We start from the raw sequence: 19829 nt of genomic DNA, 5'->3' as shown, positions 1-19829 counted from the left end.
CATGGCTTGACTATAGGTAACAGTCTAGCTTTGGAATTATTTAAGAAGCTCTGGTGGTGGAGTGTTACATGTCCTGTCGTTTATTAAAATGTGGCCTTATGCTGCGTGAACTAGCTCAGTCTCATAAGGACAAATACTACATAAGACCATTATTGTAAAAATAGAAGGATAACTAGTAAGATGTGTATACATGTCTAGAAGGGGAAGGGGGAATGGAGTGGAAATCATTAAGAGAACAGTTTAGTAGGCAGGGGGGTGGAAGGGTGAAGCAACAGGGAAGATTCCATGGGGACTCAAAACAATGGGGAAATAATAGGCCTAGATAAACAGTAATTGATTCTATGTAGTATCTATGAAGCATTGTGTGAAACACAGGGTACATGAAAAATTATATAAAACACAATGTACATAAATGAAGCACAATGTAAAGGAATTTGCAAACCAACCAAAAAAAAAAAAGTTTAAAAAAAGCATGCAGTCTGAATCCACCAGTTTCCTGTAGGATAAAAATGGCCATGTGATCCTGCAACAGCCTCAGAAACCCAATCCAGAATCACCATGAGTGAGAATCCCTTAGCAGCAGGAGCTAGTTAGGGGTCACCTGCTCTGCTTCCTCGCTGAGCTGTCCTCAGCTCCTCCAGACCTGCGCCATCTCCCGTGCCTGTCACGCCCTGTCTGGAAACTCTCCTACAGCGTCGGACACCTGGGCTCTTTCTCAGGCTCCAGCCTTGCTTTCCTCCATTCGCTCATTCAATAAACCTTTGCCGATACTTACTGTGTGCCTTGGGGCCTGCTCTGATAGAGTTCATGTACTAGAGGATGGTACGAAGCCCTAGCTGGAGATTTGTCTGATATGTGAAGAAAGCAGAAACCCAGGAGGCTATGGGCGCCCAGCTTGAGACCCTGGGCGGTACCATTACCACATTCAGCCACTAATCTAAAGGTCAGAGGTTTGAGTTCACCTGGAAGAGCCTCAGAAGGAAGGCCTCGAGATCAAATCCGTAAACAACAAAACCCCAATCATACCCTGGCACACTTAGGGTCACCACGAATTGGAACCAGCTGAAAGGCAAGATCAGTTTTTGGTTTTAGCCTTCAGTCATCAGCCGGAAGGGCCCCCTTCCACGGCAGCCCTTGGATCACAGCTCCACAGGCCATGACCTGTTAGCTGCCTGTGAGCCAGGAGTGCAGGTGACTCTCACCTGTGGTTGTGTGTCCACAGCCAGGGGGGACATCAAGGTGTCTTAGCCATTGCAAATGCCATCCCTCTGGGAGATATCCCAAAGCCAGCCAGGTGCCAAGTGCCAAGGAGGACCAGGAGATGGAACCAAACGAGTTACAAAGGAAGGCTTCAAACTCAGTACCTTTATTGACTATTACTGTGTAGAAAACCGCCGTAAATGTATCAACATGAAGCAACACAGTATTGTCTCATCGTTTCTGTGACTCAAGAATCCAACCAGTGAGGCTTAGCTCCAGCTCAGCTTCAGGCTCTGTTCTTCCCAAGGTTACAGTCAAGACTTGAGTCAGGGCAGTGGCCTCAGCTGAGCCTCACTTACAGAAGGCTCCAGTATTAAATTTCCATGGTTTGGGGCAGAATTCCTACTCCTTGAGGGCTTTGGGGATGAGGAAGTCATTTCCTAAATGTTTGGCCAGAAGGTGCCCAGTTTCCTTATCTTTCCAACTTGCTTTAACAAAGCAAGCTTACACAATCTAATCAACATAGTCGCGTCACCTATTACCTCTGCCTCGTTCTAAGTCTTTAGAAGTGAGTCAGTGAGCCCTGCCTACATTTGAGGGGTAAGGCCTGAATGTCAAGAGACAGGCATCATTAACTGTTGCCTGTCACACCCAGGTTTACTTAATACCAACAATGTCTGTGCTTTCTGCAGTATCAAACCTGTTCTTTACAGGAAAATCTAATGGGCACAGAGGGCACAGAGGACCATTTCTGACCAGGGACTGGGCAGGTGACAGCCTGTGTATGGCACATGAAGGTTGGCAATCACCCAGAGTAGCTCCAGCAGCTTCTAATGCCACCTCTTCCTACCTTCTGTTCACGAACTCATCCAGAACTGAGTTTGATGACTTGGGGGTAAAACCAGATCTTGATTCCAGTCTCTATTATGTTGGAGAAATAAGTCTGCCTTTTCCCTTTTGGGAAACCATCATAAGCTCCAAGAAGTCCTGCATTCTGGAGTTAGTCCAGCTTGCCTCAGTTTCCCTGATAGTAAAATGTGGGCATTGGGCAGGATGATCATAAGCACCTTGGTATAGTCAGCCTTCAGCTCATCTCTTAACAGGACAAACACTAGGTACAGCCTCTAAACACCACCTGGAGGGTCAGCTATCAGTTGGTTCCGAATCAACGTCGATGAGACTCACGTGAGACTGCAGAGGATGTAATATGTGGTTACTATCAATTGAGATGTCTAGCAGTGGGCGTGGTAAGTGGAACTCTAAAATGACTCTCAATGACCCTGTCATCTGTATAATCTCCTTCCTTTGAATGTGGGGAGAGCTTATACATCTTACACAGCTAAAAGGAGATTTCCCTGGGATGACCTGACGTAATCAGATGAGTCCCTTACAAGGAAATTCTTCTCTGGCAGGTCACAGAGAAGCAAGTCAGCATTTCATGTTGTCTGGAAGAAAGGAAATGTCCAAGTTGTGAATTTCTTGAGGGACAGGCCACATGGCAAGGAACACAGACAACTTCTAGGATCTGAGAGCCATGCCCAGGGAAGAGCGAGAAGGTGGCGGGGTTGGGGGCGGCCTTAGTCCCACATGTTCAAGGAAGTGAATTCTCCCAACAACCCAGCAGCATGCAGGAGAGTCAGTGCGAACCCAACACCTCGGCTCCAAGATAGAAGTCTAAGCAGAAACCCTAAACAGAAGACCCCGCCACGCCATGGCCAAGGCTTTTGGCCTACAGAAGTGGAGATACTGAACTTGCATTACTTTAAGCTGTTAACTTTATGATATCTGTCAAACAGTCAAAAATGGGAAAAAACAAAACTAAAGCCTAGTACACACTGGAGTTTCAACATAGTAAAAAATAAAATTAAATATTTCACTCATAATTATGAACTGGTTTATGTTGATAATATTTTGGATATACTGGGTTAAATAAAATATGTGTCACTAAAGTTAATTGAATTCAAGATACTAAAGAGTTGAATAGAAGATTTCAAAAGGCAGCATGGGATGACAAAGCAAAATATTACAATGAAATGTGCAAGGAGTTGGAGTCGGAAAATCAAAAGGGCCGAACTCGCTCAGCGTATCTTAAGCTCAAGGAACTGAAGAACAAATTCAAACCTCGAGTTGCTATAATCAAGGATGCTTTCGGCAGAACGTTAAATGATCCCGGAAGTATTAAAAGAAGATGGAAGGAATATACTGAGTCACTGTATCTAAAAGAATTGGAAGACACAGAAGAATTTCATGAAACAACATATGAGCAAGAGCCTATGGTGATGAAAGAAGTTCAGGCTGCTTTGAAGGACATGGCAAAAAATAAGGCTCCAGGAATAGATGGTATACCAATTGACATATTTCAGTTAACAGATGCTGCCATGGATGTGCTCACCAAGTTGTGCCAAGAAATCTGGAGAACGACCACTTGGCCAACTGACTGGAAGAGATCGATATTTGGTTCCATCCCAAAGAAAGGCGACCCAACCGAATGGGAAACTACAGAACAATTTCACTGATTTCACATGCAAGCAAGATTTTACTGAAGATTATCCAAAAATGACTGGAACAGCACATCAACAGAGAACTACCAGAAGTCCAGGCTGGTTTCAGAAGGGGTCGTGGTACTAGAGATATTGTAGCTGATGTTAGATGGATCTTGGCTGAAAGCAGGGAATACCAGAGGAATGTCTATCTGTGTTTCATTGACTATGCAAAGGCATTTGCCTGTGTAGATCATAACAAACTATGGCTGACTCTGAGAAGAATGGGAATCCCAGAACACTTGATCATTCTAGTGCGAAACTTATACTTGGACCAGGAGGCAGTCGTCAGAACAGAGCAAGGGAACACTGCATGGTTCAAAATTGGGAAGGGCGTACACCAGGGATGCATCCTATCTCCATACCTTTTCAACCTATATGCAGAACAGATTATCCGGGAGGCTGGGCTCTATGAGGAGAAATGTGGGGTCAAGATTGGTGGACGATTTATCAACAATCTGCGTTATGCGGATGACACAGCCCTGCTTGCTGAAACTGAGGAGGACCTGAAGTGCCTGCTGCAGAGTGTCAAGGACTGCAGCCTACAATATGGATTGAGGCTCAATGTCAAGAAGACAAAGATTCTCACCACTGGACCAATTGGCAGCATCAGGATGGATGGTGAAGAGATTGAGATTGTACACAGCTTTAGTTTGCTTGGCTCCATAATCAACAGTCTTGGTACCAGAAGCCAGGAAATTAAAAGGCGCATTGCCATGGGAAAGTCTGCTGTTAGGGACCTCTCCAAAGTGCTGAAGAGCAGTGGTGTCTCTCTGGAGACTAAGGTGCGTTTGATACAGGCCATGGTCTTCGCAATCACCTGTTATGCATCAGAGAGTTGGACAATGACCAAGGAGGATAGAAGGAGAATTGATGCCTTTGAGCTGTGGTGCTGGAGAAGAGTATTGAGAATACCATGGACTGCTAGGCAAACAAACAGATTTGTCCTGGAAAGGGTTAAACCGGGTGGCTCCTTGGAGGCAAGGATTCTGAAGCTCCGTCTAACTTACTTTGGACATGTGAGGAGAGACCGGTCCTTGGAGAGGGACATCATGCTTGGGAGGGTGGAGGGACGGCGCAGGAGAGGAAGGCCCTCTATGAGGTGGATTGATTCAGTGACTGGGATAATTGGGATGGGAGTGTCAGAGACAGTGCGATTGGCACAGGACAGAGCGGAGTTTAGGGCTGTTGTACATAGGGTCGCTATGAGTCGCAGGCGACTCGACGGCACATAACAACAACAAAGTTAATTGCATCTGTTTCACTTTAATTTTTTTTTAACATTGCTTCCAGAAAACTTTAAATGATAAATGTGACTTTCATTCTCTTTACATTGAACAGTGCTGGCCTCAAGCACTAAGAAGTCTGCCCTGTGGTTTTGGGCAAGTGACCTGCCTCTCAAAACCTTATTTTCCTTATCTGTGTGATTTGAGTAAGAACAGGGCCGAACTCATACACTAGGGGTCCTGGTGGTACAATGATTAAGCACTGGGCTCCTAACTGAAAGGTGAGGCGTTCAAATGCACCAGATGCTCTTTAAGACAAAGGACCTGGGAATCTGCTCCTGTAAAGACCACACAGAGCCTCCTGGACACTGGGAACCATTCTATTCTATGGAAATGGGACTCTGAGTTGAAAGTGACTCCAAGCACCTAATAAAACAACATCATTTGGATTTAAAGGAGATTAGTCCTATAGAGTTCTTGGTCAAAGGAGGTATTTAATAAATGCCGATTGGCATGATTAGGGAGCTCTGATGGTCTAGTCCATAGGGGCCTGTCATGATTAGGGAGCTCTGATGGTCTAGTCCATAGGGGCCTGTTCTGCTGACCCAAAGGTGACCTCTCTCTGGTGGTTCGAATCCACTTGCAGCTCTGGGAGAGAAACAATCTCCTTCCATTCTATTCACAGCCTCTGAAACCCCACTGAAGGGTCAGTTCTGAGTAGATTCTAACTTAATTGCAATGAGAAGGAGAGAAATACCATGATTATTTGTCAAATAAACAAATCTAGACTTAAGACAGGGAAAAGCCTCAGAAATAAGCCACATTGTAACCGGACTGATGTTCTCATCTTAGAAAATTCTGTCTCAAAATCAAACAGAAAAGTGCTTTTCTTTCATAGGGTAAGAAGGGCCAGCAGCTTCAAGCAGACAAGAGGAAGCTGGGCCAGTAGGCAAAACAGCCAGTGGGGTCCTGCTGTGGTCAGCCAGTTCCCAGGAGAAACTGGGCATCCCATTGCATTTTCTGAGCTCCTGGCTAAGCTTGAGGCAAGCAGAGTTCAGGAGTTTTTCGGCTGTAGGTGAAGCCAGGCTGCTCCTTGGAGACAAGGATTCTTAAGCTTTGTCTGACATACTTTGGACATGTGGACATGTTGCCAGGAGGGACGGGTCCTTGGAGAGGGACATCATGCTTGGGAGGGTGGAGGGACTGCGCAGGAGAGAAAGACCCTCGATGAGATGGATTGACGCAGTCGCTAGGGTAATGGAGATGGGTGTGTCAGAGACAATAACATTGGCAAGGGACAGAGCAGGGTTTAGGGCTGTTGTACATAGTGGTCGCTGTGAGTCCCAGGCTACTCAATGGCACGTAACAACAACAGGAGGAAAAGAACCCTGAGCAAGTGTGGTCAGGACAAAGTCCATAGTAAGAAATGGGCAGCACTGGGTCACAGAAGTAACAGTACTTGTATAGCAGCAATTCTTCTTAGGGAGCTCTGGTGGCTTAGTAGTAAGGAGTTGTGCTGCCAACCCAAAGAGATCTGGTTCAAATCCACCAGCTGCTCTGAGGGACAAAAATGGGCAAACTCCTCCCATGTGATTTACAACCTCTGAAAACCCCCTGGAGGGTCAGCTATGGGTAAGTTCCAGCTCGATGGAACGTATCAACAATTCTTTCTTGCATTGCATCTCCAGTACCCTTCTTCAATCGGAAGCATTCACAACATGCTTGCTGACTGCACCTTATTTCTTCTCACAATGTTTCAGATTACCCTATTGGCAGATGAGGTGAGAATTAGGGCCCTGAGCCTCACAGCGGTATGTGTCAGGCTTCCAAACCCAGAAGGGGTTTGGAAGAATAATGGTGACCCTGTGCTGTGGAGCAGACCTGCCCCATAAGTTTTCCAAGGCAGGAATCTGCAGTTAGCAACAGAGCTTCCAAGAAGCTGTCACCTTTCAGCCAGCGACAGTGCACACCATCAATTCCCTGCACTCCCAGGTCCACAGTCCTAGCTGGATGCCCTTGCACAGACTGGGCCTCATCTGTAAGATGGGAAACCCAAGAGCCTGGCCTTGTCAAGTCTGTATCAGGAACAAATGTACCATTCATCTGAAGCATGCCTGCACATACCAAATGCTCACTTAAGGAAGCTACTATTATTGCTGTTATCATTTGTTGTTCTTCTGCCAGAGAAGCTTCTCTTGAAATCTTGCTCTAGGGGGGATCCCATCCCTGATGACTCCTTGTCCACAGACCCTGGTCTCCGGCCACCCCCACCTCAACTGAATCAGAAATAGAAACCACCACCTCCAGCCGTCAGCCTCCTCCCTCCCCCGCCCCAGGCCAGCAGCGATCGATCAATGCGGCCTGAGCCTGTGGGGGACAGAGGGAGGCCGGGAGGAGAGCCGGCCGCGGGCATCCGGCTGCAGCGAGGAGGCTCCGGGAGAACCAGCCCTGGCGACTCTGGGCTTCCTCACCTGCCGACCTCCATCGGCGCCAGGGAGAGGCCGCAGCAGGTAAGAGATGCCCTTCCAGAGGGACATGGTCCTGGGAAGGGACTAGGGAGATTGACAGGGGTGCGAGTGACTGCCTTTATCTCTGCCATCCCTGGGGACATGCCTTGTGGGTGATGGCAGTGTTTGGGGGAGACCCACGTTGGTCCTTCCATCATTTGTAAAATGGGTTAAAAAGCAACCCTGCAGGCTGGTGTGGGAATTTAGCAGAATGCAGAATATCTGGAGCCCAGGGATATGACCTGCACATAGTAGGACTCCTAAGAAGTGTGTGGGGAGAGGCTGGAGTCAGAAAGCATCTCCAGTCTCACCTGTTCCACGGGCTAGGTGTGTAATTCCTAACCACTCAGTTGATCTTGTTAACCAGTTTTTAGATTCTCCCTCAAGAAATGTTTACAAAACTAATGGCCTCATTTCATAGGCAGGCAGGAAAGTTCCACAAAGAGAAGGAAGTTTTGCCCAAAGGCATACAACTAATGAGCGATGGAGCTGGATCTGACTTCATCTTCTGACTCCAAGTCCAGGTGTGGGCCTGAGCCACACGTGCATTTATTATGCATCTTTTGCGTGCTAGGGACTGTGACGCTGATAAACCTCTCGCAACACTTAATCCTCAGAGCCTCAGCACATCTTAAAGTACAATAGTCCTTGGGTTGCAGAGGGGGAAAGTGACACTCAGACAGGGGAAAGGAAGGGGTGGAAAGGCTCAAAGCTAGCCAAGGGCCGACTCAGGATCTGAACCCAAGCCTGACCAGAGGGAACAATTTTTTCCTTAACCTGCCCTGCAGGGCCTTTGCACGCGCGCGCGCGCGCGCGCGCACACACACACACACACACACACACACACACACACACTCCTGTCAGCTTTCACAGACGTTAAGTTAAGCCCCACTCCACGGCTGAGGAGCCGTACAGGCGGAAACTGGCTGGCCTAACGTCACCCAAGTGACAGAGCCAAAAGGCAAAGTTCCAACTCGCCTGATGTCAAACTTGGGGTAGATGATGAAGGGCATCTTTACCCCGTCAGGCACTGGGCCAGGTCCTGGGGGCACTGAGTGCTTATTCTACCCAGCCTGGGAAGCAGGCATCAGTGGACGGACCCACAGTGCAGATGAGGTGCTAGAGGGTCAGGGGGTGATTCACTGGCCTTCACACAGAGCCAAGAGTCAGTGAGCAGTGGAAGGATCTAGAATTTCCTTAGTGTCCACTAGAGTCAAACACTTCATCAACCTTAGCAAACCTCCAGCCATTTGACAAGGTAGACACTCCTGTGTCCACTATTCTCCAGGAAAGAAACCTCTTCTTCAGTCAGGGCCTTGAGATGCAAAAAAAAACCCCCAAACAAACCCTTTTGTCATCAAGTTAACTCTGACCCACAGAGACAGTATAAGCTCACTGCTCTTGAACCTACTGATAGCTAGCTGACCCTCCAGTGGATTTTCAGGGACCGTAAATTGCATGGGAGAGGACAGTCCATCTTTTTCCCTCGGAGAAACTGGTAGATTCGAACGGCTCTCTTTTGGTTTGGCAGTGCAACGCCTTACCCATTGGACCACCAGAGCTCCCTTAGTGGCCCGAGAGGACAAAGTAAAACTGCCCAGAGGGTTTCCACACAGCAGTAATGGGCTCAAGTATGTCACAGGCCATGAAGACGCCCAGGACAGGACAGGGTTCAAGTCTGCTATTCACAAGGTTGCTAGGAGCCGAACTCAACTTGACAGCACCTAAGAACAAACGACAATCTTTACAGAAGCATATTACCACCTCTTTCTCCTGTGGAAGAGCTGGTGAGTGGAACCACGGACCTTTCGGTTAGCTGCCAAGGGCTTAAGCACTATTCCAACCGTGGCTCCTATTAAGGTGCAATCAGGGATTGAGAAGCCCAGAATAGCCTGATTCTGGAAGACAGTGAAACAGGTGGATAATTTCAGAAACTTCTTCTACGAGGCAGGCTTGACACATTCCCTCCCCAAACGCAGGGTCATTGAGTCAATTCTGATCCCCCAGGCCTCTCCAGGACAGGGCAGAATTGTGCCATAGGGTTTCCAAGGCTGCACATCTTATATAAACAGACCCCCACATATTTCTGCTGCAGGGCAGCGAGTGGATTCCAACTGCTGATCTCCAGTTAGCAGCCACACAGCCACCAAGCCCATCAGGGCTCTTGATAAAGATAAACAAACAGTCATTTAATCTTTTAACCACACTGGAGGTGGCTATTTTTATCTTGATTTGACAGATCCTCAGAAATGTGGTGTGGCTTGTTCAAGGTCACAAAACAGAATCAAGGTTCAAGGACAGGTTTGACTCTACCAAGCCAGGCTCTCAAACGAGAGCCTGCATCAGAATCTCCTTCCAGCTCTTTTAAAATACAGGCTGTGGGACCTCATTCCCATGGGTTCTCATTCATTCATTTAGGTCAGGCTGCCAATTTGCATCTCTAACAAATTCCTAGGTGAAACCAATTCTGCTGGTCAGGGAATACACATTGAGAACCACTGAAACTACACTGATCTCTCCATCAACCCTGGGCAGTAAGCATTACTATCTCTATTTTGCAGAGGACTAAATGGAGGCTCGGAGTGCTGGCATGTCCAAGATCCCACTTGGATCTCTGTTTTTAGTAATCTAGGTCTCTGTTTTAAGTAAATTCAAGTTTGCCTGGGAAAGGGAGCACCCCCTGGGTGCTAAGGGTCTCCAATGATGCAATGGGGTTTAAGTGTGTGGCTGCTAACCCAAAAGTCAGCAGTTCAAACCCACCAACCATTCCCCGCTGGAAGGGAAATAGACAATCTGATTATCTGTTCCTGCAAAGTTCTACTCTGCCCTATAAGATTGCTGTGAATCAGAAACAACTCCACAGCCCAAAACACCACCAGGTGCAGGAACATTCTGCCATTCATCTACTGACATGATCCTTCGAGGAAGAGCTCAAGATATTTTACAGCTCAAAACCCCCACCCTGCAGTTGACACACTTCCATCTCCTACCGGTTAGAAGTTATGAGAGGTATACCTGCCCTGGGGGGCTGGTGGCTTGACCCACAGACCTACCTTAAAGCAGCTTGATGAAAGTGGGGAGGGTCAGTGGTATGGTCGGATGGCGAGGGCTGAATCTGGAAGGCATTTGTATATGAAGGCGTTTACATAGCATCTCAAACAACTCTAACTGACAGATGGTGTTAGATGCCATCCATCCATCTGTCCGTCCGTCCGTCCGTCCATCCATCCATCCATCCATCCACCCATCCATCCATCCATCCATCCAGTCGATAGGAATTCATAGTCTCGCAGGAGCAGGAGTCCATGAGGGTTTCTTGGCTGTGAACCGCATGGAGGCAGATTGCATCAGAGCAAGTGCGCCACTGGGGCTGGTGAATGGAGCTCAGGGTTTTCACCCGAAGCTCCTGCAAAGAGGCTGGGGTCCCCTCCGCTCACCTCTCTGACGTCCACAGGCCCGAGCTCGCCGCCATGGCGAACGAGCCCCCCGGCGACGGCGCGGGCGCCTCCTGGCGGCGAAGGGACGAGGCGCTGCGCGTGAACGTGGGCGGCGTGCGCCGGCTGCTGAGCGCATGCGCCGTGGCGCGCTTCCCCGGCACGCGCCTGGGCCGCCTGCAGGCCGCCGTGTCCGAGGAGCAGGCCCGGCGCCTGTGCGACGACTACGACGCGGCCGCGCGCGAGTTCTACTTCGACCGGCACCCGGGCTTCTTCCTGGGCCTGTTGCACTTCTACCGCACCGGGCGCCTGCACGTGCTCGACGAGCTGTGCGTCTTCGCCTTCAGCCAGGAGGCCGACTACTGGGGCCTGAGCGAGGGCGCGCTGGCCGCCTGCTGCCGCGCGCGCTACCTGGAGCGGCGCGTGGCGCGGCCGCGCGCCTGGGACGAGGACAGCGACGCGCCGAGCAGCGTGGACCCGTGTCCCGACGAGATCTCCGACGTGCAGCGCGAGCTGGCGCGCTACGGGGCCGCGCGCTGCGGGCGCCTGCGCCGCCGCCTCTGGCTCACCATGGAGAACCCGGGCTACTCGCTGCCCAGCAAGCTCTTCAGCTGCGTCTCCATCGGCGTGGTGCTCGCCTCCATCGCCGCCATGTGCATCCACAGCCTGCCCGAGTACCAGGCCCGCGAGGCGGCGGCGGCCGTGGCCGCGGTGGCGGCGGGCCGCAGCGCCGAGGAGGTGCGCGATGACCCGGTGCTGCGGCGCCTCGAGTACTTCTGCATCGCCTGGTTCAGCTTCGAGGTGTCCTCGCGCCTCCTCCTGGCCCCCAGCATGCGCAACTTCTTCTGCCACCCGCTCAACCTCATCGACATCGTGTCGGTGCTGCCCTTCTATCTCACGCTGCTGGCCGGCGCGGCGCTCGGCGACCAGCGGGGCCCGGGCGGCGAGGAGCTCGGAGACCTGGGCAAGGTGGTGCAGGTGTTCCGCCTCATGCGTATCTTCCGGGTGCTCAAGCTGGCGCGTCACTCCACCGGGCTTCGATCGTTGGGTGCGACGCTCAAGGTATCCTCGGGCCGGGTGGGAGGCTGGTGGGTGTGAGCACGGGGCAGGTGACACTATGCACAGGCCGAAATGGCAGGTGACAGACACTATGCACAGGCCGAAATGGCAGGTGACACTATGCACAGGCTGAAATATCCTCCTTGGTTCCGGATGTGGAGCTGGATGGTGTGTCCTTCACACTCTCCCAACAGCTGCAGAAAGAAGGGCTTATTTAACTGTTCTATTGTACCCATTTCCCAGGGGAGAAAACAGGCATTTATAGGCTTTGCTTATCCTTTGAAAGAAAGCAAAAAGCCAAGTCACTTTCTGTGTTGTTTTTATTCTGTGCCTTTTAATCGGAACCCACTGCTAGCTGTCCCTCTAGGTTTGCAGAAGCCGATACCGCATCGGAGGAGATTGCCCATCCTTCTCCCACTGAGCAGGACCACATTTAAACGGTGTGCCGTTGGCATTGCAGCGCACTGTCTTACCGCTAGGCCCCATCAGTTTTGATGTATCTGTCAAAAATGCAGTACTAATGATAACATGAAAATGCACAAAGCAGGATATTACCCAGCTCTTAGACCCATTCTGTAGGCATGACCACCATCAGAGGCACAAAGTCCCAAGTCACCCTTAATAGACTTAAGTCTTGGAATAGCTCAGAAGCTGCGCCTTGCTGAGCACTAATTCAGTGCCAGTTTTATATCCATAATCGATGCAGCTCTCTTGGGAAGATGCTATTATTTATCATCTTCCTGTAGATAGAGAACCCCAAGTTCACAGGGTCAGCGCTTTAAAACCTGCTTGCAAGATGCTGCATCCTCCTGGGTCAGGCCCAGCACTGAGTGGCACACTGCCCTGGGTTGCTCACCGGCTGGAGGGGCGAGGTTACCCTGCTGCAGGAAACAGCTGACCTGGAGGTGAGAGAGCTCAGGCAGAAAGCTGGGAAGGGAGGATTTGGAGTTGAGGGAGGAGTGCTGAGATAAAGGACTGAAGGTGGAAGTGTGACAGGGGACCGAAGGGCCACAGACTGTCCACCCACCATCTGGGGTTCAAACAGCAGCCAGAAGTACTGTCACTACTTTGCAGGTGTTGAAAGTGGGACTTGCCAGAGATCCCTCTGAGTTAAGTGGGGGAGCTCAGAGGAGAGCCCAGTTGTGCCTGATGCCAGCACCTCATGCTCTGTCTTAAAGCTTGCTTCATCCCTGCTGGGGAATCTCTAGAAGGTGCTGAAAGACTCCTCCCGCTCAGGCCTCTTCTCCCTTGTCACAGCACAACTGTCAGGGTGCTGGGCTCAGGCAGGGTGACCTGGACAGAACCCCAGTGTGACAGGCAGGTGCATGGAAATGCCTTAGCCAGCCCCTGAGCCCGGCATCTCTGCAGAGATATCCCTTTCCCCAGAATGCTCCTCTGCTCCCACCACATGGGGAGCCAGAACCTGATGGACCCCCTTTATTCTGCAGGGGAACAGTGTTGATCACGGCTGCCAGGCTTTGAGATATTCTAGGTTAGCCCTTTGCCACCTAAAGGGAGAACCCTCCTCAGTGGGAGCTTTGTCGTCGCTGGAGGCTTGTTAGAAATGCAGGTGCTTTTATAGGTGGTATTGCACAGCACAGTCCAAGGGCCCCTGCTACAGACCAGGGTTCTTTATCTTAGTAATACCAAATCATGGATTAGAATAATCTCGCTTGCAGGGCCACCCCTCTGCATTGCGCAGGGGGGAGTTCAATAGCATCCCCCATTTTTGCCCACCAGTAATACACCTTCCCAGGTGGGACAACCCACAGCATCCCAGACAGTGCCGTATGGCCCTTAGGGAGGGAGCAAAATATCCCTCAGTTGTGAACCCACGTCTTGACCTCAGGGTCAGACAGAGCCTGTGTACTTAGATCATTGCATCCTATGAGGGGACTAGGGAACAAGTAGCCGCCTTCTTGCTTTCTTAAGGGGACAGAGAACCTTTAGGCTTGTCAGAAACGCTAGGGAGCTCAGGCGAGCTGTGGATAGAGTTGTGCTGCCGTTCCGAAGCTGAGTGTTCACTCCATGGGAGAAAGGTTGGCATTCTCCTCTTGTGCATTTACAGCCTCTGAAAACCCACTGGCCCACTAGACGGTCAGCTGTGAATCAGTTCTGACTCAGAAGCAGTGAGTTTGGCAGAAATGTGACAGACCGGTTGGCACGTGAAGCCGTCTCTCTCTGTTGTGCCGTTTGGACTGTGCCTTGCTCAGGCCCCGTGACACCGTAAGACCAGCAAGCCTTGGATGCGTTGGTTGCTACCAGTCACGCCTCTCAAGTTAAATAAAACAAGTGTGACCCAGCAGGCACCTTTGGACAACAGAAATTTAGCCTGTGTTCCAATGACTGGAGGTTTTCAGTGGTTTGTTTTTAAATTGTGAAAGCTTACAAAACATGCTGGTTATTGGTTCAATCATTCATACTTTGTTTAACATTAGATACAGTACTCACAGTACCCACTTCCTCTGTGTGATTCTCATTTCCATTAATCCTAACCTACCCCTTCTTGCCTTCAGGCCTTTATTCATGGCAGATGCCACAGTGCCTGGCGTCCGCCTGTCCGTAGCAGTGAGATCTTAGTAGTCAGGTGTGTTGATTCTTAGCACTAGCTTTACCCTTTTTTTGTGGCTTTCTGCCTGACTCTTCTCTCTGAACCTCAGTTTCTCCACATGTCCACTCCAGGATCTGTAAGCCTGCCTGACTGACCAGTTCCTGCGTTTTCTTCCAGCACAGCTACCGAGAGGTGGGCATCTTACTGTTGTACCTGGCTGTGGGCGTGTCCGTGTTTTCCGGGGTGGCCTACACGGCTGAGAAGGAGGAAGACGTGGGCTTTGACACCATCCCAGCCTGCTGGTGGTGGGGCACAGTGAGCATGACCACTGTGGGCTACGGGGACGTGGTACCAGTGACGGTGGCTGGCAAGCTGGCAGCCTCGGGCTGCATCCTAGGGGGTATCCTGGTGGTTGCACTGCCCATCACCATCATCTTCAACAAGTTCTCCCACTTCTACCGGCGTCAGAAGGCCCTGGAGGCAGCCGTACGCAACAGTGACCATCAGGAGTTTGAAGACTTAATGAGCAGTGTTGACGGGGTTTCAGAGGCGTCCATGGAGACCTCCCGCGATGTCTTTGGAGGGAATGACTGCAGACCTGGAGGCCTCGGACCCCAGAGTGACCCTCCGAACTCTCAGGTTTACTAAAGTCAGGACTCCGTGTTCCCTCACTCGTGCCCCAAGAGTCCACTGAAGCAGCAGGGACATGTTGTTAACGTTGTTCAGGAGAGCGTGGCCTGCTCAGGACTCCTTGGGCTGGCCCGAGAGATGAGACCCACACGTGGATCCCTTCTCCAGAGGCCCAGGGCATGTGGTTCCTTAAGATTCAGTGAGTCTGCAGAGCGAGCTGGAGACCTTGGTAAAGGAAACTTCCAGGTGTCCATGAAGTAAGCATGAGCTAGAGGAGGGACACTGAAAGGATATTCTTTTTACCTCTGTTAGCCTTATCACATTTGACCCCAGCTCAGAGGATCAGAATGATTCCAAGGTCTCAGATGAGAAAGCTGAGACTCAAAGAGGTGTTCTTTTAGTCACACACTTAAGTATCACCCCGCTCGAAACAGTGGAGCTATTTTTGGAATCCAGACTTACTGACCTGCCACTATCAGTGTTCCTCCCACTGTGTTCTTCCCTTCTTCTGCCCTCACACAGTTTATTTGTGGTTTTGTGGGGTTCTTGGGACCCTTAAGTTGATCTACATGGTTGAAATCTTCTGTCAGAGCAGGGCAAAGAACCAGCCAGGTGAGTGTGCTGTGGGAGCGTGAGCTTCAGCCAGGTTCTTTGTTTACAACACCAACAAAGGTCAGCTCTAAAACAAGGCCCCGGAGCACAGAGCTGTGTCCTTAGCCGATTTACAGTATTTCTAAGCAATGATAATCCTGCCACATTCTCCCAGCGTTAGCTTGAGGTCAGGACAGTCGGCAGACGCTCTTGCTGGGCGGAAAAAGACTTGAGGTTTCCAACAAGACTTACTATGTCCCCAGATGCAGCCCATCGGTCACCAGGCTACAATCCGTGACCCACAGGGAGATGAAAACCAGATTGTGCAGTAGATGCATTGGGTTAAAAGCCAGCTGACCTGATAATGTGACAGGGTCTCCCCACTTCTGTGCCTTCCCCATGATCCCCAGCCCCTCACTGAGTTTCCATCAAGGCAGATGTTCCTTTTGGCCAGCTCCCACCCCTCATCCTTACAGGGAACATCTCTCATAATCACCTGCCAAGTCCCCTCTCCCCTTGGTGAAAAGGCTGCCAGGGAGACAGCTCCCGTAGCACCTTTGACACGCTGCTATTAGAGGACTCGTCACTGCTGTCATGTGACTGAATCGTTCTGTGGCATCACCCTGAACTTCAGGATGGGAGGCACCATGCTTGGACTCCAGGTGTGGTGACGCGTGCGTGCTTAGGATGCTTGAGTGGGTCGGCTGTTCTCCCAGCCTCTCCTGTTCCGGCTCTGAGAGCAAGCAGGAGAAAGTCCGAGAGATCTCTACACTCAGGACGGGCGGACAAGCTGAGAGGAGGGAAGGCCCTATGGTTCTGCTAGATTTCTCCCCCTTGGCTTTGAGACCTTTACAGAAGTTTTATTCACTCATTCAGTAGTTACTGGAAGGGCCTTTCACTTGGGCCCTGCAGATGTGTTTTGTTTAGCTGAACAGTGTTTTAAGTGTGAATGCCTTGGGGGGGGGGCGTGTGCACACTCTAGTTCTTAATATCCTTGACACAGTCATTTACACACATGCACATAAATACTACAGTGCTATGCCACCTACTCTCACACGCACGCGCTCTCTCTCTCTCTCTTTTATTTATCCTCCCATGGCCTCTAACTTCCTGAGCATTTGAGAGAATTGGAATTAAAAGATACGATGGTGAAGCTCTGTTGCAATCCGAAAGGCACACGGTCTACACCCACAGCTGCTCTGTGGGAGAAGGATAGGCAGTCCCATAGGATTTACTGCCTCTGAAAACCCACCAGAGGGTCAGCTATGTGTCAGATCTGACTCAGCGGCTCACGGCGACAGCACCAGGTGGTGAAATAACATGCCCTGAGCTGCTGCTAAGAAGGTTGGTGGTTCTAGGTCACCCAGAGAATCCTGAGAGAGACGGAGTCTGTTTCTGGAAAAGCAGCTGTGAAAAGGCCCATCAGAGATAGTCTGCTCTGGCCAACAGAAGGTCACCATGATTTTAATCAACTCAGCAGCAGCTGTGTTTGTTGCGGTTTGGTGTTTTACACCCATGAAGCTTATAGACTAGAGAGAGAGACTTTAATCTTTAATCACATTACATACAGACATAATAATGAGCCCTAATAAGTGTAGGGAACTCTGAGTGTGAGTAATCTAACAGGGATCCTGACCTGAGAAAAAGGAGTTTGGTTTCTTTTGTTTTTTAAAGAAAGGCTTTCCTGAAAATCAATGGTCTGACCTGTCATCATAGAATTAATAGCACCTGATTAATTAAGGAAGCTCTGGTGGCCTAGTGGCAAGGAGTTGCACTGCTAATTCAAAGAGGCAGGTCAAATCTACCAGCTGCTCTTCAAGAGCGAAAAAGATGGGCAGTTCCTCCTTTGCCATTTACAGCCTCTGAAACCCACTGGAGGGTCAGCTGAGCCAGTTCTGACTCGATGACACATAACAATTAGGTAAACATTCTTGGGAAGAGTGTTCAGGCAGAGGAGACTGCATGTTGAGGTCACCATTCACTGTAGCTCTGGAAAGCTCTCAACTTGTTTTATGAATGGATTAGGAGGCTCCATATTGAAGTGACTGGAGCTCAGTCAGGGACCCTCTGAAGTTGCTCTCCACACACCAGCCCTCCCACACACTTATCTCCTCTTCACATGTGGGCTCAGCTGTTCCCAGGTCGAGATGCAGAGGCTACAGGCACCACTGTCATGGTCAGCCTGAATAAACCAAGGAGTCGAATAGCTTGCAGATTTTCTGATCCCACAAATAAGTCCCTAAAGCTGGTGTCAGAAAAGTTGAGGGGAGAATTCTCTGGCTTGACATCCATGAGGACAGTACTCCCTCCAACCTCGGTGTATCCATCAAAGCCATTATACAAATAAAGGTCCTGCACTGAGAACCATTTCTGCCCACAAATAAGTCCCTAAAGCTGGTGTCAGAAAAGTTGAGGGGAGAATTCTCTGGCTTGACATCCATGAGGACAGTACTCCCTCCAACCTCAGTGTATCCATCAAAGCCATTATACAAATAAAGGTCCTGCACTGAGAACCATTTCTGCCTGTGTTGACTGCCTGGCCTGCTCTTCTGGGTGTTTTGGGAGGGAGGGGGGGCGGGTAGTTCAGAAATCTCTGGTTCTGTCCCAGAGTTGGCATAGGCACAACCTGTGCTGTGCCAGCCAGAACATGTGGGCAGGTGACTGGAGTCCAGCTGCAGTTAACGTGGTCAGAAGAGGAGTTTCCTGAAGCTGTGCTGCAATCCCGAAGGTGACCCCGAAGGAGCATCCCCCAGCTGCTCCGCTGGAGAAGGAAGGGCAATCTCCGGTGCCAAGTGGATCCGACTCGACGGTACACAACAAGAATAAGCATTAAAAAAGTTTATTAGAGTAAATAATTGAAATGATGAGCAACCTAAAATCAGGGCTTTTAGGTTACAAGTAACAGAAAAACTAAGCAGAAAACGAATTTATTAGGAGTATTAATTTTCAATGGCTGGCTGAAGAGATTGTTGCAAATCCAGTGGCTTAAAAACAACAGAAACCCCTCTTGCCATTCTGGAATGTAGAAGTCCACAATGAAGTTGCTGGCAGGCTGTGTTCCCCACACAGATCTAGGGGAGCCTCTTCAGGTGTTGCGTGGCTGTCGGCATTCCTTGGCCGGCCTTGGCTTCTAGCTGCACCATTTCTCTACTTACTTCATCACATCACCTCCTTTGTATGTGCCAACTCTTCTCTGTTTCTGTCCTGTAAAGACCGTTGTGATGGCACTGAGGGTCCACAGCATTGATCCAGGATCATCGTATCTCAGTACTCCTCACACATCCACTAAGACCCATTTTTCAAGAAAAGTAACAAACAGGTTCCTGGGACTAGGATATGTGTTTATCCTTGGATCCACCATCCCGCTTGGTACAGAAGGACATCAGAGAAGCTCATCAGAAGAAAGCTGACCAGGCCTTGGGGAGTGCAGGAGAGGACATTGAGGGGAGGCCAGCAGACCTCGGCAGCAGGGCTCGCAGGCCTGTTCGGAACACTCATTCAAATGATTCATCCCCAGTCACCTTCCATGTACATTCAGCTCACAGAACCCAAGAGAACAATTCCTTGATGGGGAGCAACTTCCAATGTATCCCTTTGGAGTCTGCTTAAAAATCGAGTCTTCTTCAGGCATGCTCAGCTTTGTGTCTAAATAGATGATGTGGTTGCTGGTTCATGATGCATTTTGGATTACAAGGTTACCTTGGATTAGACCTTGATTTGAGCCCAGTAGCAAGCAAGGATCCATACAACCAACAAAATCCAAATATTATACCTCCTTTTGTAGGGTTAGAAGTTCCAAGGTATAGCTCTTTGTCCTTCACCTTGAAAGGGAAGAGAATATAGTTGGATGGAGACCATGGCCAAACTGAAAAACCATTGCCCTGCAGTCCCTTCCAACTCATAGAAACCCTCGAAAGCGGCGAGCTCTGGTGGCCTAGTGGCAAGAAGCTGCAACTACAATCCCAGAGGTGCATGGTTCGAATCCACCAGATGCTCTGCCGGGTAAGGAGGGGCAATCTCCTCCTGTACCAGTCAGATCTGATTTGACGGTACACGCACACAAAAATAATAAAATTTAAAAAAAAAAAAAA

At 49.9% G+C, this 19829-nt stretch overlaps 1 protein-coding gene across 1 annotated transcript; it reads left to right on the top strand.

Annotated features, from left to right (window-relative positions):
* The first annotated feature begins 10931 nt into the window (after positions 1 to 10931).
* KCNS1 (potassium voltage-gated channel, delayed-rectifier, subfamily S, member 1) lies at positions 10932 to 15204 on the top strand. Its single transcript, XM_006881567.1, has 2 exons — positions 10932 to 11969; positions 14695 to 15204. Exons 1-2 carry the CDS (start codon positions 10944 to 10946, stop codon positions 15163 to 15165), a joined length of 1497 nt encoding a protein of 498 aa, XP_006881629.1. The 5' UTR covers positions 10932 to 10943; the 3' UTR covers positions 15166 to 15204.
* Positions 15205 to 19829: the final 4625 nt, after the last annotated feature.

This window comes from Elephantulus edwardii, unplaced genomic scaffold (assembly GCF_000299155.1).
Source record: "Elephantulus edwardii isolate Elephantulus edwardi_28Jun2011 unplaced genomic scaffold, EleEdw1.0 scaffold00015, whole genome shotgun sequence".
NCBI classification, from domain to species: Eukaryota; Metazoa; Chordata; class Mammalia; order Macroscelidea; family Macroscelididae; genus Elephantulus; species Elephantulus edwardii.
The sequence above is the reverse complement of the archived record's forward strand: the minus strand, read 5'-3'. Positions and strand labels throughout refer to the sequence as shown.

Excerpts from the sequence above, each read along its gene's own strand:
- KCNS1 (XM_006881567.1), top strand. The coding sequence starts at position 10,944 with ATGGCGAACGAGCCCCCCGGCGACGGCGCGGGCGCCTCCTGGCGGCGA. Across the intron at positions 11,970-14,694 it reads CGTTGGGTGCGACGCTCAAG|CACAGCTACCGAGAGGTGGG; the intron begins GTATCCTCGGGC and ends GTTTTCTTCCAG.